We start from the raw sequence: 26,068 nt of genomic DNA on the forward strand, positions 1-26,068 counted from the left end.
CAAGGTCTAGGAATTTTTTTTAAAGTAAATGTTATTATGCATTTTAATCTGATTTATGAATTACAAATTTAATTACCATAAATTTATTATAATGTAATTGTTACAGAAAACTTAGAAGTTCAAATTAAATATCAAAGACTAATGACATTTCTTTCATGATAGGAATCCTTTATTTTAGAAGTACATATCATTCAATTTGTAATTTCATACATTTACATTTTATTACATTTTATTATAACGATCAAACATTAGATTTAAGCAGGGACCAAAAATAATAGTTGTTTCTAAAATTTTTATCAAACAAGTCATTGACAAAACAGGTAACATGATCCAGTAATACATATGTAATTGTTTAAATGAAAGACTGATAAGTACATCTCAAAGAAATTTTTTCAAAAGATTAATAATTAAAAAATATTTATTTTTTAAGTGTTTTGGTTACGAATAATCATTATAAATAAAATAAAAAATTTTTTGGTTACCGATAGCTATTCTCGATAATAAAAATTCCTCAATCGATAATGAAAACTAATTTCCCTAGATTTTAATCACGTGGTTTTATTAGGTTTTATTCATTGTTTTTATTTTCAAGTCGTGACTCTTTAAATAAAGTTTTAATTTAATTATTATAAGAAATTGCAATTATAATACCATATGATTGTTATATAATTTTCATAAAAGTTGCAAATAAAACACTAAATTTTAATTTCATTTTCTTGATATAAGAATTTTTTATATTCGTATAGTTAATGATTAAAAATGACACATAAGAAATGTTTATCATTTACTTTACCTGTTTAGACGAGGTTGTGTGAATGTGCATGGAATAATTGATCTATTATCAAAGTAACTATAAGTATTATTATATTATAATTAAATATCATCTTCATTTATGAAAATATAAATGGATTTGGACGATGATATGTTCGAGCTTAGCGATGAGGAGTTGCCGATTCCAACTCCAAAGTGCAATCCTATAGAGGCACATTTAATGAAAACATTGTCGAATGTGCAAACTCGAATCGAAAAAACAACGAATGACATTAAAGAAGTTCAGGATATGACGAAACGTATTTCAGAATCTTTGTACAATCAAGCTCTGTATGGAAAAGACATATCTTCGGACTCCGATAGTGATGTGAGTTATTTGAAAAAAAAATAATAACAATAACATAATAAAAGATAAAATAAAAAACCTACATTATTCATATATGACACATGACATATGATAAATAGTTTCATTTGTTAATTAAACAAAATTTCTTCAAAGATACTTTATAAGAGTGGAGAAGAATATTTTAGTCTAATTTTTTTAATACCAACTAGTTAGTATGAAAGGAGTTTTATGTGTTATAATAAGGAATTATGAGAAAGGAAATGTGATATATTTATAATAATTACATTCAACAAGTGTTAAAGTATATTAAATTCAATATATACAATTTGTAGTTGTATGCAATAAATGGACAACCAGTAGTAAAGAAGAAAAAATGCAAAGTCAAGAAGTTCCATTATGAGATTTTGGTAATAAAAAGCAGTTGGAAATATATTTTTAATGACAAATGGGTTATTGGAATAGAACTAATGAACAATTCGAATAAGTAAGTACATAATTTTAACGACTACAAATAAAATATAATATAAAAAAGCTTTGATTTTCCAAGGATTATCTATAAATTTTAATTGAATTAGGAAAATAATAATAGTAATGTTTTGATGCGAGTGTTGATATTTTTATCTCCACCTTGGACAATCAAATAAGATATTTATTTTGTCATTGCTATTTCCTTAACTAATTTAATTAAATACAATTTCATTCATTGTAAGATAAGATTAATTTTCTATGTAATCAATTGTTTTTTAAATTTCTTTATTTTGTAAAATAATTATTGTCGTTTCGTGTTTGCAATTTATAAAATTATAAGAAATTAAAATTTATCGTATTATTTTTATCTCGATCTGATTTTACAAATAATACGATTTTATTTGCAGTAAATTTTTCATTATTGAAAAATTTATATTTGCATTAGATTTAAGTACTACATAATGTGCTGTACTATTTAATTAAGTCTTTATAAAAAAGACCATTTCATTACAGAGATGTAACCCTATTAACTCAAATATCACTTCTAAAATATAAGTAAATATTGGAAAACTTTGAACTTACAGATCTCTAGATATTCTTGCATTTGGAAGTTGTATAATTTAACATACATCTTACTAATGCAATTATAAATTACATTTTCTCAAGGCAGTATTATTATCATTGGTACAATGACAATAATTACTATTGCAACAACGTTTATATCAATATACGTGTATGTATATTTATATACACAGATATATACATATAAGATGAGGGAAAATGTATACATGTTTTTCAAAATATGCTAACACGAAACAATTAGCCCAATTTACTTTAATGAAGTTATATCTGGAATAAAACTTCACTGTACTCATATCGATTGTATTCTGTAAAAATTAATTCAGTTGAAACAAAGAAAGGGACGTTACTTCTACGTAGTCTATTGGGAATGCAAAGTATCCTATTTCGAACTAATAGGCTATTCTCATTCGATGTTAAAGCAGAAAAAATTCGACAAAGTGAGCATCACTCTTATCATAAACCCTCGTATATTAAAAAGTTCATTGTCGCATATGGTACTTAAGCAACGAGGTACTCTCACAGGTATAATACATTTAAAATCTTTTTTGCGTTGATTTATAACAGTTTACAAACGTCTTGTTGCCTTAGGCCCTAACAATTGAATATACTGTAACGTTTCGTTTATCAAAAGGTTAAATGCAGCAGCAGTGCTTTGCAAGTGTATCGCTAATTGGAGCAATTCTCGGTATGTTTCTGTTTTCTCATCTTAATCTTCAACAGATATTTGCTATCAAATATTTTCGTTGTAATCGACGCCATTTTAATAGGTGTCGTTTAATATTTAAAGACAAAAAGATAAAAATAAGAGAAAAACAATTCCAGCGTTGATACGCTTGTTAATAATGTACGAAATACTAGCATTACTTTTTACAGATTAACTTTGTATCCTCGTCTCTTCCAAGTGCTATGTACTCATCGGGAGAATAATCGAAAAGCACAAAATCGTACCTGAAATGAAATATCAAGAATATATTATTATTGCTATTAATATTTCATTATAACTATATACAGTTGGACTATATTTTATATATAATTACACCTTATCAATTCTTAACGTTAGAATTCCTCTTGGAATTAACTAGTTATCATAGCGTTAATGGGTGTTCCTTATTAAAATTTTAATTTACGGTCGTGCTATATCGTTTCCACTTAGTATACTTACCTAAACATCTCGTAGAGATCTTTGATCTGCGATTTCGATAATTGAGCGAAATAATTCTTAATAACGTCCTTCGTTTGGACACCCCTGGTAGGATTCTTCCATTCAGGTTTAATGATGTGACCCACGTGAGCTTGTTTTATGAGATAATCTTGATCTTCCTTTAATCAATATATTTTTCCAATTAAAATATAGAATTGATTAATTGTATCGTTTACATAGAATTTTTTGAAAGATATATTTACATGGAGCGTTTCAAACTTTGCAATTACGTCGAATCGTACTTGACACGGCGTACAAAAGATCACAATTGGAGTCCAGTGCATATCAAGTTCGTTCCCAGCTCTCCATTGACATAACAACCATCGTACAAATTCTTCAAAAAGTGGATACCTTGGACCGTGTCGTCCATTTGTCTTTCGGTCCTAATCATAGTCGATAATGATTCATTAAATTCCACAAGACCAATCAAATTGATGAAACATAGAAAGAAAATTAAAATAACATACATAAATTTAGAGATGGTTTGTCCTTACCCTAGATCTATAGTTCCAAACAATATGGGATCCAAGATTACTGTGAAACGTATGCGGTAAGCTATGCTCCAATTTATCTCTGTAGGCGCTGAGCAACCTCTCGAACGGATGTCTTACTATCAAGAAACTAATGCTGTCGTTTAGGAACTTGTTCAACTCATCGGCCGTGTGTCTGGGATATTTCTGCCTCGCCAGAGAAACAGGTACAGCTTTTGAGGCCTTTAAGAACTGTGGGCTGTATCTGAAAACAATTTATAAAGTTTGATGTTGATCAAGCTGTTTATTTAAACTTAGCCTGGCAGATGTTGGATCAGTTTTGCCATGAGCATCGAATGTTTTATTTTATAAGACAAATCTTTATCTCTCTGAGATATTTAAACTGCTGCTAAGACTCTTATGAAAATTTAAAGATGCAAAAATACAGAGAATGCATGAAATATACAGAAATATATAAAATATTCAAAGCATTATACTCGTAATAAGTATTACATAATAAATATGAATATATAATATTTAACAATGAATTACATTTAATAAACAATAACGGGTAAAAAAAACTCTATTTAGATTCCATTCTTCTAATTATGCTGAAAAAAATATAAATTTGCATAAGAACTCGCAGTCTAGCAATATTAAAATTCACTAAAAAAATTTGAAAGAACGATGATATATGAAAATGTATCTTAAAAAGCGATACGTGTTAAAATTATCTCAACTTTTGTTACATGAAGGTAAAAGAACATTTGGCAAATTGGATGCTTCTTACCCCGCAAGTAGATTGAAATTATACATCCAAGAGGTAGAGGCCGCTTTGAAGACGTTGCACCATATTAAATGATATTCTCTATTTACAAGAAATTCCCAGGCGTTAGGCCTGTGAAGAGAATCGTTTCCAGGCCTGTCTAATCCCTCTTCGGCGCATTTCTCCGCCAGAAACTTCCTCCTTGTATACAATCGCTTCTCAGTTTCGGCGATCGCTGCTTCCTCCATTAGCCTTTCCTCCGGTGTCAGGTTCGCATCCTCCTGTTGACATTAATATTCATGTTGTATTCCATTAATTATATGGAACATTTTTAAGATGCTTTAAAGATGTGTTTAATTAGGACTACATAAACATTCTCACATCTCATTAGGAGTGGTAAAATAAGTAGACGTTATACGTCGCTTTTACTCCTAATGAATCAGACGCACAAATTATATTCGTAGATTTTACGATGAGTTAAGATACTAAGAGGCGAAACGGATGTAGTAATACTTAGGGTCGTATGCATCACTCTACTTATACAAGAAAGAGTTGAATTAAGGCTAAGATATGTTTTATACGACATTGATTGAAGTTTGTCTATCGTTTGTCATCAGTTAGTTGATGATGCCCGCTATTATCATGGCTATTATCATATACCTATAGAAATCGAGAATCCAGGTACTCTAAAAATTCAGATACACCAAAAATTCAGGTATTAGAGAATTCGAGTACTCGGGAAATGTTGACACTTGGGACCTGAAACCTGAGATATTTAATAATTTGGATAACTGAAAGCACTGACATTAAAAAGATTCAGGTACCAGAATACTATTGTGTTCTAGTGTTCAAGAATCCGGATATTTTATTTTTCATGTACTCGAAAGGTGAAATGATCGAATGATTTTAATATTCAGAAATTCAAGTATATACAAATTTCAATGATTAAAATCTGAACTATGTTTCAGGAGATCCATAATTTGAAATCAGATATCTGTGATATTTAATTTATAATAATATTTCTTTGTATTAGTATTGGCCAAACTATAAAATTTCTGTGTCATACGAATTATTTATATTAACAGCGTCGCGAAATTGAATACGCATTATGAAACTGAAATTAAAAGACTTTGCGAACGTGATTCGCGCTGCAAATTGTGCAAGTTTTAGACATTGAACACTGGCCAAGATTGCTACAGAAGGGTAATCGGTATCCGTTTTATCGATATAATTACCAACACTTAATACGAACACGTATAAAATCAATCGGTATCGGTTTTCACGTTCTACGCGTAAACAACTGCAGTAATAATATTATATATTATATGTTATAATATATATAACACATTTGCGTTACTTTGCTGCTCATTTCGAGCAGTATATCATTCATCTAAACATAAAACCGCTGTTTGTCATGCGAGGGATTATTTACATAGTTTCTCACTGAAATTAATGTATGAACCTCTGTGGCTATAAAAAAATTAATCGTAGCAAACTGGATTAATTTCATTCACACTTGTTCTATGAAAATTAATGATAGTTTCATCCAGAATCTATGAGAAAAATATAATATTTTTATGTTTTATATTACTACCATTTAGTACAGTATTTAGTATTTACTACAAATTACTGCTTATGTAAATTGTTACTAGTTGTTAAATTACTATTTAATATACAATAAATTAAAAAGATTGCCCATCTGTTTTAAATACTTTAAGTGACTGCAATACAGATTTGTTACTGATTGTCAGCAATCCCACGACTTATGAGAGAATAATTATGAATAAATAAACCAGTGTAAGAAGAACTAGAATAGATGAAATCTCAATATTCTAAGATTTGTTTGCATTTTTTATAGACAATCTCTCTAGCAACTTGACAGTGTCTTTTTAAAATTAATACGGACATACCAAATGTTTACAAAGAGGTCTCCATTATCAGTAGACTATGGATTCTTATACATTTGTGAGATATTTGAAGATATAAAAATGCAGAGAATGCACATAAATATGCAGAAATATATAAAACATTCAAAACAGTACCTTCTATAATATTTAATAGATAAAGCATTTTTCTAATTAAATTTCTATTTAAATATTGCATATTATAATATGATATATCCGCAATCTAGTTATATATCAATATTATGAAACAGAAAATTTTCTCTAAGTATTTCTTTACGTAATTGCTGCCAAAGAATTCAATCGAAAACTTTCATCATCATCTTGACCTTTCGACTAAATTTCTGCTACGTAGAATCTCCCAATAATCTTCGGCAAGGAATTTTCAGGAAGTAAATATCCTAAGACAATTATGCGAGCAATTTTGCTTCAGCGTTCGACTGCAATGCGTCAAATAGGCGTACAATGCGTAATCATATCGAGCCGCCAACGCAGCGACGAGCGTTCCGATTAATTGCAGAAATTAGGAAATTGGATTAACCTTGCACACAGAAGGCCGGCGCACGCGGCGTGTGCACGTCTGACCGTAAAAGAAAACGACTTGGAGAAGCGGGGAGCTTTGAATTCTAAACCCGAATGGCTCAATCGACTGAAAGCCTACGAACGTTGTTCGTGATTCGAATCGTTTAGTCCTTGTAGAATTTGCATGATAATTGCCTCGTTTCACAATCCATTGACTTTCTAGTTCCTAGACTAATTTCTGTATTAGGTATTTGTTTGTGATCTCTGTCCGATCGTTCCATTGAATCTGACATAGATTTGTTAGGTTAGGTTAGGTTATAGGTTTGAGATTTAAAATTACATAATCATTACGGCTTATAATTATTTGAATAACCAGAATATTAATTTCTGTATTAATCTTTTACGATCTGTGTTCGATCGGTTCGTTGAACCTAGATTTGTTAGGTTAGGTTAGGTTAGGTTAGGTTAGGTTAGGTTAGGTCAGGTCAGGTCAGGTCAGATTTCATGAGGGTTGAAAATTACATATGTAGTTATTATTGCTCGTAATTATTCCAGCGAATTCTAAAGTCGTTGGACAATTGCTCGAATAATTTCAATTTAAGACACTTAATGCATTAAAGGTACATTCTTCGAATAATTATGAGTAGTATATGCCCTCGTTTATAAGTAACAGGCTATTAAGAGCTTAATTTAGAGATGTCTCCGAAAAGTATGTATTTAGAAGAAAATCTTCCAGAAATATTGATTATTATTTAGAATACTTGAATTTTATTTTTGTTCATGATCTTATACTGTTACATATTCTCGGGAAACTTAACAGTGTCGTTCTAGAGTTGAGAAAAAGATTGCTGAAAGAAACGCTGTTTACATCGGGATTGACCTCTTACACTTTTTGAAGCTTTTTAGTAAAGTGATCCTTATAACACGACTAAGTTACAAACTGCGGTGAAACTTCTTGCAATTTTGTGCAAACGATGTTTCGTGAGATTTTATAAGGGATTACGTTCGCTATTTCACGCGATTTACCGTAACGCTACTTAATTGGAGGACCTTGAAATTGGTCATCAATTAATCGATACTTCATCGTGTTTCTGTAACTTAACGCGCACTCAACGTGAACTTTAGAATGCCGCAACGAATGCATAGAAATGAGCTTATAATAGAAAACAGTTTTCCCTCACGCGAAGTCAGATGTTAATCAGTTCTTGCGACGATTAAATAAAACTAGATGGAAAAAGGGAATAAGAAGAATATTGAGTTTACGGGTGTAGTGCGAGAGTTTAATTCTAAGATTTCTTGGAATTTGCGAGAACGTCTTAGAAACCCTAGAAACGCTTATAGTCGCTTGTAGAACGCTTATGATGAGTCAGAAGATGAGCTAAAAGATAATTCAGGCCTTTAGATAAAGAATTTCGTGAATTCGCACTGTTAGTCATTTGCGTATGACTGGATTAAATCTTTAAAATTAAACATTACCATTTAGTAGATATTAGATAGCAGTTATTAACGATATTCGATTTACTTATTTATGGTCAATAAATAATTATTAACAACAATCATCGATAAAATCGATATCAAATTAGATATTTGGTAGATAAGAAATTAAATTACTGGAAAGTACTGATTCTAACCATATTTTAATTTTTTCTTTTTAATTTTTATAATAAAAGTTCTAATCTTTTGCTTTTGGGTCGCTAGACTTTTATTCCATGTACACTTAACTGAATATAGCTACTAAAACTTTTAAAATTCAATTGTGTCTAATACAAAATGATTATATTTTGTCCTTAGACTATTCAATTTTCCATTAAATCAATACTTAAGTTAATGCAATTCTATCACGTAATAAAATACTAGAAAAATGGATCTCTAAAAGAAAGATCTATTTTACAAAAACTAAATAAAAATAATAAAAATTGAGCTATTATTTAACTGTAAAAACTAAACACTCTTACCTTTAATAATCTAAGCTCAATTACAATTCATCTGTTAAAATAAAATCCATAGAATTCGCTAAGATCTTTCCAATTTTTTATCTTACTCCTCCATCTTTCTTAGATGTTAAAATCTTAAGAAATTCCTCCATGAATCAAACATGTCAGCTTTTTAACATTTCCTATGATCAATCTGAGCTACTGTACTCGAACAACTGGTAAGATTCTCTTCCTCTCTGAACAAACGATAATGTCGTCGATAAAATGATAGATTTCTGATGGTCCCGGGGGTGGAACTCGATGGTCGTGGTCAGGCGGAAGCGCCGAATATAGAAATAGTGGCTTCCGTTTATTGATTTCGGAGTGGAAGTCGAACGGCTGCCCCTGACGCCGACGCCGACGCCGACGCCGACGCCGATGCCGACGTGGCGAATATGGGCCACACGGGTGGTGCAGCGTGCGCTGCACTTCCTCAACTTTGTATCTGTCCACGTGTACGTGCACCCGTGTGTGTCTCTGTAGATCCGAGGACCAGATAAGTTTCGAAAATCATCACTAGACTATGGATTTTTACGCATTTACGGGAAATTTGAAATTGCACGCAATACACGTAATATGCAGAAACATATAAAATATCAAAATTGCTATGCGCCTTACAGTATTTAGTAAATTAAGTAATTTTTTAAAATTATTCTCATAAAACTGTGAACTCGCATTAGTATCCGCAGTCTAATCAACATAGTATGTGGAGTTGCGGAAAAGTAAAAAAAAAAAAAGTGGAAGAAATGCAGATCTGATTAATTATAGAGTAATATTTCTTTTTAAATGGTACAGTTATTTATTAAAATTAGATATTTGATAGATAACAAATTAAATCATTGGAAACTACTTCTTGTCCTTTTAATTTGTTCACTTGTTAATCTTTATTTGTTATAAATTTATTATAAACGTCCAAAATTATAATCTCTTGTTTTTGTATAATGATTCTGAATTCTAGCTAATCATCAAAAATCTAAAAAAAATCTACCATACAAAGGACCTGCATAATATTTTCCATTAAGGTCCTTTTCTTTGCTTAACCTCATGGACCAAATTGAATATGACTGCAGAAGTATCGTCACTTCGTTTGCATCTTTGCTTTATGATAGACTTCTAATGGACCCGTACACCAGTTTATTACAAACAAAGACATTAAGTGTGTAAAAATTAAATCAGCGCATCTTTAGGTAAATTTATCGTTTAATTATCGGTTTTGCTTTTGTACCAGTCATAAATGCATAATTATACGATACCGATCAATCACGGTACGTTTACTTGTTTGATAAAAGAAAATCGTTCATAGTGGCTATCCTCTAATTATTTTGAACAGTGTATTGTGCGTTGCCAAAAGTCTAATAATGCAGACTTCTGGAACATTCAAAGACAGTTTCAGCAAAAGTGAAGTTTCTGAAAGGATTTAGAGTTGAGTTAGGAATAAGTAGGAGATATAAAGAGATTTGTAAAATATCTTCGACTCTTGAAATTGTAATTTTAACTCCTTTTGCATTTATAGACAATTAGGTCTATAAGTATAGGCAAAGCAAAAGACCTTAATGGAAAAGGTTTTTATAGGTAAGATTTAACCATTTAAATATAAGCAAGAAAGTCTTTTACTTTGAAAATGATTATTCACATTCTAAGATGTTTTCGTTTGATGATAGTGTTATTTTTATAATTTAATATAGGGATCCTCAGTTTCAGATGGTTTGCATCAACAAAGTTAGATCAGGAAATTATAATCTGAATATAACTCGTGATTCATCGTATAACCGTGAATATGTACCATGATTTGGAACATGTTTTATGGTCTAACCTGCTTAATCTCTAGGAAAAGTATGCTAAATCAGTTAAGGAAATATAAATAGGAATCACGATATTCAGTATGTTTTTAAAGGATCCAACGATTAAAGATTAAAAATCACGATTACTGATAAATTTCCCAAAATTAATAATCTTAGAATAAGTATACCTTTTAAGTTAGAAGCCAGTTGTGTCTGTGCATTGTTAGATGTATCTACTGTATATTTAAGTCAAGTACCTAACATGTATTTAAGCTAGTCTTTAAGGTACAAGTCTATAGTACAACCTTATTACATTGATCAGAAAATTATACTGTTGTAATACAGCATGTTATATCACGTGAAAATATTGTTTTTACAATTTCGAAACTGCATTTTATGTCAATATTAAAAACTTAAAAAAAATATATTTTTAATCTAATGATTATATCGATAAAGAATCCCAAGATAGCAATATTATCGATTAATTAATTTTAAGTGATTAATTGCTTAAACAAAGCAAGTGATTTTTAAATGAGTCCAATTTGTCTATGTATCGATTGATTTGAGTAACGACGCTTTCTTAAACATTACATAAATCATTAATGCTATTTTTGTTAGTAACAAAAGACAAGGGATTAATTTTTAATTAACTCGCCTGCACCTAAAATTATTCTTATCCTAATTTTGAAACCAAACCTAAGATGTTCCACTTGAATTTGTTTATGAAATTAGAAAAAAAGCTGTTTCAAAGAAATCATAAGACACTTCTGGAATAGAAAAGGAAATCACTTTTACTTTTTTAAATAAGATAAATATATTTCCTTTATGGATCGTAAATAATTCTTTCGGCTGTAAATATTTGAATATCAATAGTAGTCGGTTTTACTATTAAAGAAATTGCTCCTTTATTTAACCTGTAGACCATCCAACGAGATATGCACATTCTACAATTGCCGATTTTTCCAATAACTTTTTTTCTTAACTTTTCCAATAACTTCTTTTTTAACTTTTCTAATAACAAGTGGTTTTATGTATCTATTAATTTTTACCAATTGCAATTCCTATTTATTTATATTACTTTCTTTATATTATGGAGACGACTGATGTTGAAAACAATTATCAGTAATTTTTCTTATATTATGGCAACCATTATTATTAAAAAAAATTCTCTTCAACGTCTTTTTTTAATCGTAGAAATAATTATTATTTACAAAAATTCTAATTAGTATCTTTTTAATTATAAAAATCAATGATTTTACAACAACGTCCTTTTTATCATCTTTTCCTTGAATTATGCAAGTAACATTTTATTTAAAAAAATCCTGTTCTGCTCAATTATGGGAATATTACAGCTAAATATCACAGTGACTTCATTCAATAATGGTTTCCGTGTACAACGTAATTTAAAGATCGATGCAAGATGATTTACGGAAGCGGTAAATAATTTTTTGTTCCCTCGACGTGAGTTTCATAATAAATTGCCTGAAACGATGCTTATCTAGTTTGCCGCACTTGTAACGAGGGACACACCGCGCTGGGAGAATAATTCGCTATTCCAATGACATTAAGAGTGATTGCAACACGCCACTTGCTAGCTCACGAGTGTCTCACGGTGAATATCTTCTAACTTCTCCTTCAAAAAGAAATCTACATAGTGACATCAACTCTTCAGTGTGGAATTACCTATGACGTGCAACCGATCAAAGAAAGCAAATAAATTTGCAAAAGAAAAAATTTCTGAAACTTCTGTCTTAATTAAAAAATGAAAAAGAAAAGAATATGGAAGTACTTAATAGTATACAATTTCAATCGAAGAACACAAAAGAATTTTTAAACAGTTTCTACAGCTACGCTCACAGTTGAACAATCAAAGAGAAAGAAAATATCAAGGTGTTCGTCATTAGTGGAAAATTACATAGGGTACATACTGTTATTAAGAAATATAAAGAAGCTATAATTGTAATTGAAAGGAAAGATCAAAGTATAGATTTCAGTGTTTCCTATAGCGTACAATCTCAATGAAGGAAACTATATATAAACAGAGTGCCTTGAAAATACCTAGAACTACGTTTATAATTAAGATACCACAGAGAATATATTAAACTTCATCACAACATCGCAATCTCAACCAAAAACATAAAAGCGAGAAGATTTAAAAATTATTACTGAAGAAAAAATAGAAAGTGTCTAGATTTCACTTAGAAACAACTAACGAAATTCTTGGATGGAAATAGTCCAAGTATTCATATGTAAATTAGAAATCTAGATACTTTGGGATATTTAATATCTTACACATATTCAAAATGAATTTACGTATTTTGTGATTTAGAGTAATCTAAATATTTTTAGATCTCTAAATATCTCCATTAAAGATAATATATAAATTTTAAAAAAGTATCTACAATTTACAGAAAATCTCAAGAAACGAAAACTTTATTGTAATTTGCGGTTGAGATCATTGTAAGGTATTGGATTTTAAAAGATCAATCCTGGACCAAGGTTCCTTGGAACCTCTTCTCAGTTTGCTTGGTCTATTTTCAGCTAATATATTTTTCTTGTTCATCACTGGTCAAACACGGAAAGTATTAAGGTGGACCGGTTCTAGTGGACCACCATATGTGCACGGGTAACGCACACATTATGTAAGACCCTTCCGTAGCTCTTCTATCCAGTTGTATAACTTCCTTCGGTTACGTTTTCTCACTAGAACTCAATTCCCGTGCTTGTATGCGGATCGTCGCACTTTTGCGCAGAAGATCAATGGAACCGGACAAATACTTTACGTCGCGTCGTCCGGTAAAAACTATCTTTATCTACGTTTCTCATGAACGCATGTAAAGACAGTTCCTTTCACCGTTAAAGTTAAAAGCCATGTTTGCCTTTGTTATCGTACGATGCACAGGATGTACCGGAAATTTTTCAGATATTCCTCGAGAGATAAATTTAAGCCCTGTATAGGATGTCACGTGACTTGGAAATCACATTTGTATATACCAGTGTTCCTGCATTTTTAAGCTTCTGTTTTATTTCATTACGTTGTTATCGTATCTTATTAATATTTTGTTATGTCGCTAGAAATTGGTTTATCCATGAAGATTATTAGCTTATCAAATTTAAATTAAATTAGGAAACTGTAATTACGCACAATATGAACAAATTAAAGAACAGAAACAATGAGTATCGAAGATCAAGTATTAGATATATAGCACAGTGATTCGAATTTTAATGATGGCTTAAGATTAAAATTGTAAACGGCATTTAATTATTAAATTGATCAAGTGTTCAGTGGAATAAATACTCAATTATTAAAATTAAAATTTTAATACACATTAAAATTAGAATGGTAGAAAATCTATATTCAAATCGTAAAAAATATTTGATCAATCAAATTGAGCAGAATAATTAAAATCACTCTAATTAAAATTTTTACGCAAATTAAGATTCGAATGGTAAAAGGTTTCTGTTCAAACCATAAAAAATATCACACTAAAAGGCTATTAAATTATTAAGTTGACTAGATATAATTAAATAAAACGTAATATGTAATTAATTTTAATACAAATTATTAAAATTAAAATGATAAAACGTCTCTATCTTCGACTTATAAAAACTGAAAAAATTCTATATCAAAGTAAAGACTACAGAAGGTATCATCTAAAATCAACTGCTACGTAGCACTAGTAAGAAGTGGTGACAAATGAAACTATCGATTTTTATTTCCCGTCGGCGGATATTCTCCAACGGTTAGAAAAACGTCAAATAAAACGACAATCATCTGTATCGGCGATAGATCGATTTATGTCGGTAGAGTAATTGTCGAGATTGAGGGGTAACTGTAACCACCCTTTGCATGCTTAAAGGGGTGGTATCGGACGACTGTAGGCAGAACTGCATTTGTGTGCCGCATTGCGCTCCTGGAAGTCTGCCAATCTACTACGTTGACTTTGCTTTACGTAAGGAGACCGCTTTTCGATGTAACCTCTCCACCGTGGGGTAAAAAACAAAGGCAACGATCTTTTCTTGGAACATGTTGCACTTAGGTCACCCTACATTTGCGCAGTACCGCAAGAAAAGGATTCTTCCTTCTAACCGTGAGAAGAAGTCACGATGCATGACATCGTCACAATGGATACGATAAGACAATACTTTTTTTCTTACACACCGTGAACCTAAATTCCTGGTACAGGTGAAGTCTGGAAGATTCTGTGGCTCGAAATAAGACACCAAATATAACTTATACACCCGTGAGCCTAAATTCGTGGTACAAATGAAGTCAGGACGATTCTGTGAATCAAAATAAGATATCAAATAAAGTTTATACATCGTGAGCCTAACTTTGTGGTACAAATGAGAAGGATTTACTTGAGATTGAAATCAAGAGAAAAATTAAGAGTAATAAAATTACATTGGAGGTTTCATTTTTTAGAAAGTCAAGCTTGAAAAGTTCTCAATTATATACGTGATATTTCTGTTCACAAGTATCAGGATACCTACTGATTGTTGGTTTTGCACAGATCATGGTGGACCCAGGCTTGTGGTTATACAAAATAAGACTGCAGACTACGTACTTGTACAAAATAGAAATCTTATGTATATGACAATAAGCTGATGAAATTATTTGCAAGAATTTCTAGAATCTTAAAATAGTGAATTAACGATTATAATAATATGAGGACCCCTATGTAATGTTTCGATCAAAATTTATTGAAAAAATTGAAGATAAATTGAACAGCCCGAAGTTTAAACATTAAAATTGTCCGATTTTATGATGACAAAGAAAATGTATGTATGTATGTACTTCATTATATACAATTGGTGAAATTTTTTATTACAATATTGAACATATAATATTGAATGAATTAGAAGGGCGAAAAAAAATGTGGTAAAGCGAGAGAGTAAACAACGCATTGGCCTTTCTCTTCCCACCGCATCATGCGAATAGAATAACGGATTATATAACTATAAAACGCTTAAGGATATATCTTAGTAACATGAGAAAAGTGGATAAATACACCTAGTCTCCTTACGAAATCATTTGTTTTTTTGATATAGATAAAAAAGTGCGCATTAGCAAAAATTAAAACGGCCTAATGTACATGACTGAAGGGATACGAGTATAATGGACACACTACATTGGCTTGTGTATAGTCATTAGTCAGGCGTAATCGCACGTTGAATAGATTATAAAGACCACTGTTTGAGGAAGCCAAAGTGTCACCTACACTAGAGAGGAATTTTATACACTTTTTAATTGTATAAACATTATGTGTATAAACATTATTGAAGTAAATATGTCTTATTGAAATGTACAACGAATTATTGTAATAGCTACTAGTAAAGTAAAAGATGGATATGGAAACGTCCAAATTTTTTAACCAATCAATGACGAAGTACTGGACGATATTTCGTCAAAGACAAACAAATCCGAATTACTTTAAATAATAATGCACATCTAATCTCATAAAGTATTGTAAATGTAATTTTTCAATAACACCATCTGTCTCATCTAACTTTTAAGGTTATTTCAAACAACTCAAATGAAAGAACTGTTCTTTTAAAAAAAGGGAAGGAACTAGAACAATCTTTCAGTGTTTCGAACAAAGGGATAGTTTTCGGCCGCGTTTCTAACGAGAACGAGTCTTCTATAGCTCTTCTAAAGTAATTGTTCCTTAGAAAGTGATCCGCCTAATTTTCCGGTGTGGTCCAAATGCCGAACGAGCGCGCGCGCGTGCACAGAAAGCCTTCCGCTAAGAACAAAAGAAATCCTTGGCCAGTGTCAGATAAAAGATCGTCACTCACCTCCAACAAAAGCCCTTGCTGCACACTGTTGCCGGCATCCTGGTTCGATAGAGCAAACACCAACAACATCAAGATACCAGCAGCCAGCAACGTTCGCCTAATCGTCGCGAACACATATCGTCGTGGTGTCATCTTCTCACGATGTACGATCTTTCTTCGATACTCATAACGAACTGAAAAACAAAACCGAATAGATTTCTATTGTATTCTCATTAATCGATACGATCAATAAAAAAGATAAACAATACCTTGACGGGGAATAAATAATGATTAGACTGTGGATTTTTATGCGTTTATAGGACATTTGAAACTACAAAATTGCACACAATGCACATAATACGAAAACATATATAAAATATCCACAGTATAGTGTTTTCTATAATGCTTGGTAGATAAAACAATTTTCTATCAAAGTTCTATTCTTTCAGTAATATTCTCAAAAGGTATGAATTTACACAAAAATGTACTATTATGGGGTTAATAGATTTTTCTAGAAAAAATTGAATTAATCAAATATACGATGTTTTATAGAAATTTAACATGTTGTGTGTATTAGAATTATCAATATTTACAACGTTATTATAGTTAGGCTTACTTTTGGCTAGGTATGACAGGTGAATATTGAGGTTAGATAACAATGGCAGATGGTTTGTCATTCATGCAGCATCACTCGTGGTTTATGAGAGATTATAACAAAAATTGAAGATTCTTTTTGTGTTTATTTTGTAAAAGATCTATGTTTCAGAAACCTATGTCACGTACCCTGAATTATTGATAACAAACTTAATTGCATCCTTTTTTCTCTAAAATGTTTTAAATAAACTTCCTAAAATAATGGAATTGGTCCTATATTTGTTAATGACGCTATAAATACTTAGCCATTAGAAATTTGAATTATTCCATTACAAACATGAATTATGCGCAATATAATGGAAAAAATACAAATAAGTAATGTTTCGTAAAGAGTTTATTGGGATACAATGTATGTATGTACATCATGTAATCACCAGTCATCAATAGTCACGTGTTTGTTTCGTAAGGATGCATGTTACGAACCTGTTAGAAACCTTAAAGTGTAACAATAGTATAAAATTACATTTTATTTGAAGTTAGAACTAAGATGAAAATATCTTTACCATGTACAGAATGCTATATGGTTTATGTTGTTTACTAATTGAAAACTAGTTAACAGTACCTATACTAATCATAGTACAAGAAGCAATTTACATATGTCTTATCGATTTGCACTTTTTAACTCGATAACAATACTCTAATCATACATAAGTAACATTATCGTAATATCGATACTATAATTCCTTGTATATTAACGATATACATACAATATTGATTCTTTCATGGAATCATCAAACGAGTATCTATTGCATTTGGTATACACTGTTCGATATGAAACGATATTTCGTAGATTAATATCGATCGGTCTTTACTTTAAAAAATTGGTCATTACTATATAATATTATTAAAAAAAAATATATATATATATGTATGTTTGCTCATTCACCAAGTTCCAAGGCCATTGCAGAATAATACGTGCAATACTTATAAAGTGGAACGTCAGATTCAAGGATCGATGGCGCTCTATCGAAAAGTTTGCATGGAAACGCGAAATGCACACGCGCGCATAATCCAACGTTTCTTTTTATCAATTTAATTTTACATCTTTTTTTATAAATTTATCTGTCAAATGAGTGTCAGACACACCTTCGGTAAAATCATTACAGTAATTATCGTTACATCTTGTCATTAAGGATTTTTTATTTGCTAATTATCGTTCATATGTTATTAATTATATATCTAATCGCTAAACAAGTACCACATCCGAGAGAAAAGCGACAAGCAATTACAAATTACAAAAAAAAACAAAATAATGTCCTTTGTATATTTTTTTATTTATTCAAAATTTGGATAAATAGTTTTAGTCCAATTCTGAACTTTGGTATTCTATTATAGTAAAGTATTACATGATAACTTGCAAATATTTTCCAAATTATAATACCCAGAGATCAGAATTAAGTATATAGATGTATGACTACTTTACTAAAATCATTTTCCATTTATCCAAACTTTTCCACTTTTTACTTAAACTAATTTTTAAAATAAACAGTAAATATGGCAATTCTAGAATTATTTTTCAAATTCTGTTCCACAGAGTGATCAGATAATATCAAATGTCAAAATGGATGAAAGACGCGAGCAACGAACTTTTTAAGTAGCAATGCAGTCGATGCATACGTTTCCTAGGTCAATGGGTCACAGGACATCCCTTCTTTTTCGTGACCTAACTCATTCCTTTACACAAATAATCATATATTTTGCCTCCTTTCGATACATTTTTATATTTATTTGCTCTAATACGTACTTGGCGTGGACATATATGCCCCGATATCAAGATTCAACGATGCATCTATCGTACCCCCTGCAAGAAATCCAACCTTCACCTCTTCGATTCTTTCACTGGATTCGATCCTTTGTGTATACCTGGTCGAAACTGACCGCGAGTCGAAATACAATTAATATACTTTTCGAGATGTCAAACACGTGACAAAACTGACTGATTGAACGAAAACTATAGACACCACATGATCACGGCGGCATCCTGCAGATTACTGAAGACTGAAGAGACATACACTGTTCCGTATACTTCCATACATGCGTCGTCTGCTACTAACTGAGCCGTACTCGCTTCCTGATTGGCCGACGTTTTCGCGGGTCGATTTACTTCATGATCACCTCTGCGTATGCGCACCACATTGAAACTGTCTTCGTTACCCTTTGCGACACTATACAGACTCCCTTTAATTATCTATCTATCCTCCTTCGAATATTGCTTTCATTATCGAGCAATATTAAATAGCAAATAGCTATGCAAACGTTTCCGTTTGACCCTCTATATATCGAAGCTACTTTAAAGTAACACTTTCACTAGAATACTGCTATCAAATATGCTTAGAACCCTGACAGAATTTATAAGAAACACTTCTATAAAGTTCTTTCAAGTGTCATAAAATAATGTCAACACCTAGACAGGCGTGTTATTTGAATAGGTTTGATGTATCTGTAATGAAGATAGTAGTAGAAAATAAATATGAGTTACGATGGGAACTTAACAATAATGAAATGAAAAATTGTAATCCTTTTTTCATTATTCTATTTGTTACATTATAAAAGCATATACACAGTTCATATTACAGAATGATACGAGTTAAGAAATAATAAATACTAAAAGAAGGAAATTTTACTATCTCGATTACATATTCCATGTCAGTTTGTACACTCCATATTTCTAATTTCGTATAAATATCGATAAAACAGTATTATAATGTTATCTACATTACTTGGTAACTAGCCATTGTCCACTACTTAGTGGAAGTGAGCATTACAGTAGAACTCCACTTATCTAAATTCATTGGGGACAAGTGTGAAATAATTAATATAAGAAGTGATATGAATAGAATATGAAAATTTCCAACAAATGGAATTTTACTGTATATTACCTCTCTAATTTGACTTCTTGAGATATTCAACTTCTTTTCAGGAAAATAAGAAATCCCCAGGTTTACATGTCTCTCGCAGAGGACGACGATCTTTGTGGTATATCGATGATTTGGAACTTGGAGAACGAAACATTTGGATACCCAATCAATGAGATTCGGCCATCTAGCAAAGTCGTTGCTACCGTCGTTCTCGATTTACCAAAATTCGATAAAAAGAACTTCTGTGAGGTGTATGGTACAATCGCCTACGAAGTCGAAGAAACAGAATATCAAGTTCCAGTACCTATTATCCGTCTTACAATCGAAGACACTATCGACGATAGTTACCAAGTCAAATTTCTAACCGCTGGAAACCATGTTAGCCCAATAGGAACGAATGATATCGTGCCAATGATTTTAGCATTAAGAAGTACATCGGTGGAAAAAAATATAAATGCACAAATAAAAGGAGTTCCTGAAAGAAATAAAGAATTTCTGAAATTCTTGAAAGAAAAGTCTTTTCAAGAAATCTATACAAATACTTATATTGTACAGACAACTGGATGCCTGATGCACTGTTTGATTGAAATATTGCCTAACACCAAAACACAGGAAAAATTAAGAATTTCTGCAAGGTGAAAATAATGTTCTTTTGAGAATTTTATATTTCAAAAATAATTAAAATAAGATTTAATAAATGATTAAATAATTTTGTAATGTTCCTAGCAAAGCTACGTTTCATGAGGTTCAACATATTACATATATCGATTAGTTTTAACGTATATGAAAATACTAAAATTATTTTGCGGTAAGTTATTATTCTTGAAATATTTCATTGTGAAAATCAGACATTGAAAACGAACAATGAGCATTTTTGGAGAATGATTTTGGAGATTTTTTATATAATCTTCCTTCGGTTAAAATACAATAAAGAACATAAAAATAATTTCAATAAAAATGTATAAATAAAATAAAAATCGATTGAATTTAATAAATTTCGTTTCAGATTGTTGACAAAAGTTAATTTTCAACAAATCAATTTTTTCAGAATTTTTACTAGAAATTAATTATTAAGGGTATTTTTCCTAATAATAATATATAAATTCTTTGATAATATGTCATCATTCATAATTAAATATAAACATATAAATTAATTCCAAAATCTTTTCGTCGCTTAGTTTTCAATACAAACAGGTCTCCGCAGAAAAATTTTCGTGTGTATTTCTGTATCGTAAGCATTAACGTAATAATTAAATTAAGTATTGATATAACATATACTGTATTTCATGAAATGTGGCTTTGTTACAAATAGAAATATATCCAACTTTTTAAAATTTTTATTATTAATTTCTTAGCTATTTTCATTTACCTCAAAGGTTATATATACATGTATTTATAGATCTAGCCACCAAATGAATATAATATTACGGCTTGTAAAAGAATATTTTCCGGATATCGTGATTGAAGAAGATGTTAATCCCATTCGTGCTGCGATGGCCCTCATGGAGGAATTAAAATTATATCTCCAGGACACGAGCACCGCCACGCGACAAATGGCGAGAATAAAAACTGACCTACTTATCCCGTGAACATGGTAAAACAGATTTTGTTCATTAACGGGGGAATAGATTTGACGTACATGTACATACCAGTTATACTAAAAAATGAGATCCTTAACCTCAAATAAATGAGTAAACAAATATATACTGTGTTTAAAAAATCTAATTGATCCATTAACATATGTAATTAATTAAAAAATTTTTATTATTGCACGTTGCATTTTTATACGAAAGAATCTTGTAAAATACATGAGACCGTGATATATATACTTAAAGGACACGTATGACAATTTAAAATATCACATATAATATTCATCGAATGTTTTTATATGAAATTGAACAGTACAAATCGTAGGAAATGCCACAACAATCATCTATTGATATAACTGTAGTGGATTGTTATGCCCGCACCAGCATATGCATATGACCCTAAGCTGTAAGAATTAAAGTTATATTTTCAGGACGCGAGCACCACCACGTAACAAATGGCGAGAATAGGAACTGACTTCCTATCCTTATCTCATGAGCACGGTAAAACAGATATTGTTCATTAACAGGAGAATAGATTGAATGTATATAGTATATGTACATACATGTACATAGTACATACTTACTGTCAACGTTAAAATTCGTTTGGAATTTCTCTAATAGAAAAGGGGGTTATAGCGAATGAAATTTTCTATCCTTCTCTTCTATTAAATTTTATATTTTATATTTTTTATATTTATGTATAATTTGTATATAAATCTTGTACGCGATTGTTCACTGTATAAGATTCCCATATGAAATCATTATTTATTTGAGAGTTCAAATCGAATTGTATAATATCGAAGGATTTCGAATTATTATCATCTCACTCCTAGCTCTTGCTCCTAGACAATAATATCAGGATAGTATGGCATAGGTAGTAGCATCGTAACTATCGAGATCCCGCCGAAAACCGGTTTACTCACTACTACTTTTACCTAACTGCAATTGCACAAGTGTAATGTTGATATAAAACTATGTTATATCGTGTACGAATAATTTTAATGAAAATCTCAACTGTGTGATTTATTATAGATATATTAAGGTTTATATACTTGTTGTCATTCATCTAACATATTTCGTTTTTTATGTAAATGTGACTAAACATATCTATATATAAATACATATGGAGATGAGTCTCAAATTCGAAGCTTTTCGGTGCTATGAAAATCTGAGTTGCCTCAAACATGATCTAATACTTAAAATTCTTGAAAGTTTTTAAAAATTTCAAGTTTCTAAAGTTTCGGTAAGTTTTGAAAAGCCTCGAAAGAGCTTGAAAAGTTTTGGAAGCCTTAGAATCTTTCGAAAGCTTGATGCATATGCAATATTTTATATAAAATTTATTATATAAATATATAAATTAGAATATAATATAAAAGATTGTATACATAAAATATTGAAGATACTGGTACTGAGTACAATAATAAATATACATGATATTGAAGATACAATATTTTCAAGACTTATCGAAAATTAAAAAATCTGAAAGATTCATCAAAACTAAAAATTTAATATTTATTAAGACTTATAAAAGTTTTAAGTATCGAATCATATTAGAAATAATTCGAATTTTCCGCCACGTATATATACATAGTTAGAATTTAGAGCGCTATGTATAAGTATCTACTGCCATCATCTGTTCCGTGGGATTATGTTATGTCGTGTGTAGCAGCAGCGATTCATATATCATAGTAAAGAAAGTACCGTGTTCGTAATTTGCGAACAACAAATGGCTAACGCATTAGATGCTGTCGATTGGGAAGGTAGAGTTTATCTGATGAAAATATTGCTCTCGTTCTTTATTTTTTTACGGTCTTGTCATGGCTTCTTGTATTCCAAAAAGCCTTGCAACAAGTAATATAACGGCTTGTTTTGACATATGTCATTCTGCTATTAATTTCATTTTCTTCGTTGCATCTAACAAAGAAAAATGATATTATTTTATACAATCTTACTCAAATCTAATAGAAGTGAAACATTTTTGCTTCCAGAAGTTATATTACAAATATTTCACTTTTGTTACATCAAAGCTCACTTGAAACATAAAAAGTTCAATTTAAAAGATCTCATTATTTATACGTATGATTATAAGATAATAATTGATTTTACATGGTAGGTTCATGAAATAAAATTACTTTATAATAAATAATTCTATGATAATTCGCGTACAAATTTTGTTGTTACTATTCTTAACCTTACCGTGAAAACTAGTTAGTCATCTTTTTTAACGGATGATATATAAATTAATTTCTACTAATACTTTTACCAAAAAAGTTTGTTTTTTAAATTAACTACGACATATATATATAATTTATATTTAAATATAATGTTTTTCCTATTAATTATTTATATATTTTTATTAATATTAATGTATAATTTACTAAAATCTGTATTTTTATTAACTTCATATTTAATTTTAGATCTTAGAAGGCAAGCAAGACACCTGGAAAATGAGATTGATGCAAAACTGGTAGCATTCAGTAAGCTTGGTGTCAATAGTGGATCCAAGCTTGTTAATGGAGATGAAGAACCTCTTTTAGATGAAGAACATGTCTTTGATAATATGGCCTCTGAAATAGAAGCATTATTGGCTAAGGTACGTTTAAAATATCAATATTACATTTCAAAAATTTAAATTAAATAGTTTTTGTTTGTTACAGTTGTTTTCTATAAATGAGAGAATGAGCAAATTACAACCAAACGGTGCTGCAATGTTGCATACAATGCAACGCCACAAAGACATATTGAAAGATTATAAATTGGAATTCAACAAAATTAGAAATAATTTTGATGCAAGAAGAGATAGAGAAGATTTATTAGGTAGTGTCCGTAAAGAAATCGAGTACGTATACCTATTACTTTATTACTTTAAATTATATTTCCTTTTAAATATTTGATTAAGAGTTTATAAATCTTCTATGGAACAGTAACTACAAAAGTGTAACTGGACTAAATCGTCGGGAAATGTATATGAAAGAAAATCAACACATTCACAAGTAAGTATTGTTTGCTATACTGTTCGTTTTATTTTGATTTATGCTGAGTTATACATAGTATAAAGTGCCCTGTTTGTTACATTTTTTTGCCAATATAAAATCAGATAATTTTTTTTTCAGTTCTGATCATTTGCTTAATGATCAAATAAGCATAGCAATGGAAACGCGAGATCATCTCATGACTCAAAGGCAAACGTTCAAACGTATACAGACCAGGCTAAATGACATTTCAAATCGATTTCCAGCAGTAAATAGTCTAGTGCAAAGGATAAATTTACGTAAAAGACGCGATTCACTTATAGTCGGCCTTATTATCGGATTTTGCACGTTTCTCATGCTGCTCTATGCTTTTCACTAAATAATATCCAATACCAAAGTACTTCCACCCGTTAGTGATACATCAATGGGAATGCATATATGTAGATGAGGTATTTGGTGATGTATTTACGATATATAAATGGATAGAGAACTGAAATTGAAGAATGCGTGATTGTGCGTGATGTGAACATGCGTAAGTGAACTCTGAATGGTCGAATGAATGTTTTTTCGTTCTTGCGAGTTAAGAAAGTAAAAGAAAAGAAAGAAGAAAATGTTGAACTGTTGTACAGTTTTTTTATACGTAACATAAGTCGTGGGTGATACTATGTAAAAAGATTAAGTCCACGATCAATGTGTTAATTTAATAAACATTAAAACAAATGGTGAAGATTTCATGTATTTACAGAATCATTTGTATTTTTTGTTTCAATTTCCTATATACACGACTATACAAGTGTTATTTTGGACACATCTTTGCTTTATGCCTTTGAGTAAAGACTGTAAAATACCATGCATGTATAAAAAACCAAACCTTCAAAATTTTGCTACTGTTCTGTTGTTAAAAAAAACAAAACCATGATTTACTATTCGCAGTGCAGTAGACTGATATTTATATAAGACTTTTTATTTACTATTGGTATAATTCGATGCAAGTACTGAGTCTGTGCTTGCAAGAGGAAACAATTTACATATTTCTTTCTTATGGAAATCCATTGTATTTCATACGCCTATGAATCAATGTATTCTCAGATGCTTTCTCGCGGTACAACATATATGTTTCAAAGCAATGGAGACAAAGATGCACGATGATTACTACTTAAGAAATTATACAACAATGGAGGAAAATAACATTAATGCAAATATTGTAATTAATAAGTGTGTAGTTTCGGGATTATCATTCGAAAGATCGATTTTCGTTAACATCACACTTTTTCTTCTTCATTTTTTACTAAGAAGTATTAATTTTACTTACACAGAAAACATTTATACATGTATATATACACACGCACGTACATATATATATGTATATATGTATAGCATCATTAGAATTTCTCATTCGAGTTCACAAAACACAGCACGTTACGAAAGGAATCACG

The 26,068-nt window shown here is 30.5% G+C and overlaps 3 protein-coding genes across 5 annotated transcripts; 2 read left to right on the forward strand and 1 right to left on the reverse strand.

Annotated features, from left to right (window-relative positions):
* Positions 1-610: 610 nt before the first annotated feature.
* On the forward strand, positions 611-22,707 carry LOC117216124. Of its 2 annotated transcripts, XM_033462648.1 has the most exons (5): positions 611-1,138; positions 1,450-1,601; positions 20,134-20,706; positions 21,471-21,665; positions 22,092-22,707. In XM_033462648.1, exons 1-4 carry the CDS (start codon positions 905-907, stop codon positions 21,658-21,660), a joined length of 1,149 nt encoding a protein of 382 aa, XP_033318539.1. In that variant the 5' UTR covers positions 611-904; the 3' UTR covers positions 21,661-21,665; positions 22,092-22,707. The 2 variants fall into 2 exon arrangements, with proteins under 2 accessions (XP_033318539.1, XP_033318536.1); XM_033462645.1 differs by lacking the exon at positions 22,092-22,707 and having other exon boundaries at positions 21,471-21,715.
* LOC117216132 (carbohydrate sulfotransferase 11) lies at positions 2,060-19,243 on the reverse strand. The gene is made up of 7 exons (XM_033462649.1): positions 18,958-19,243; positions 16,581-16,753; positions 4,629-4,885; positions 3,863-4,103; positions 3,572-3,751; positions 3,330-3,487; positions 2,060-3,115 (listed from the first exon to the last, which is right to left on the reverse strand). Exons 1-7 carry the CDS (start codon positions 18,968-18,970, stop codon positions 3,028-3,030), a joined length of 1,110 nt encoding a protein of 369 aa, XP_033318540.1. The 5' UTR covers positions 18,971-19,243; the 3' UTR covers positions 2,060-3,027.
* Positions 22,708-23,263: 556 nt separating the features above from the next.
* LOC117215374 (Golgi SNAP receptor complex member 1) lies at positions 23,264-25,366 on the forward strand. 2 transcript variants are annotated; one of them, XM_033461751.1, is made up of 5 exons: positions 23,264-23,420; positions 24,078-24,253; positions 24,318-24,499; positions 24,585-24,653; positions 24,774-25,366. In XM_033461751.1, the coding sequence occupies exons 1-5, from the start codon at positions 23,387-23,389 to the stop codon at positions 25,009-25,011; spliced, it is 699 nt and encodes a 232-aa protein (XP_033317642.1). In that variant the 5' UTR covers positions 23,264-23,386; the 3' UTR covers positions 25,012-25,366. The 2 variants fall into 2 exon arrangements, with proteins under 2 accessions (XP_033317642.1, XP_033317647.1); XM_033461756.1 differs by having other exon boundaries at positions 24,597-24,653.
* Positions 25,367-26,068: the final 702 nt, after the last annotated feature.

The sequence above is a fragment of the Bombus bifarius genome, unplaced genomic scaffold, assembly GCF_011952205.1.
Source record: "Bombus bifarius isolate JDL3187 unplaced genomic scaffold, Bbif_JDL3187 scf7180000007973, whole genome shotgun sequence".
Classification (NCBI taxonomy): domain Eukaryota; kingdom Metazoa; phylum Arthropoda; class Insecta; order Hymenoptera; family Apidae; genus Bombus; species Bombus bifarius.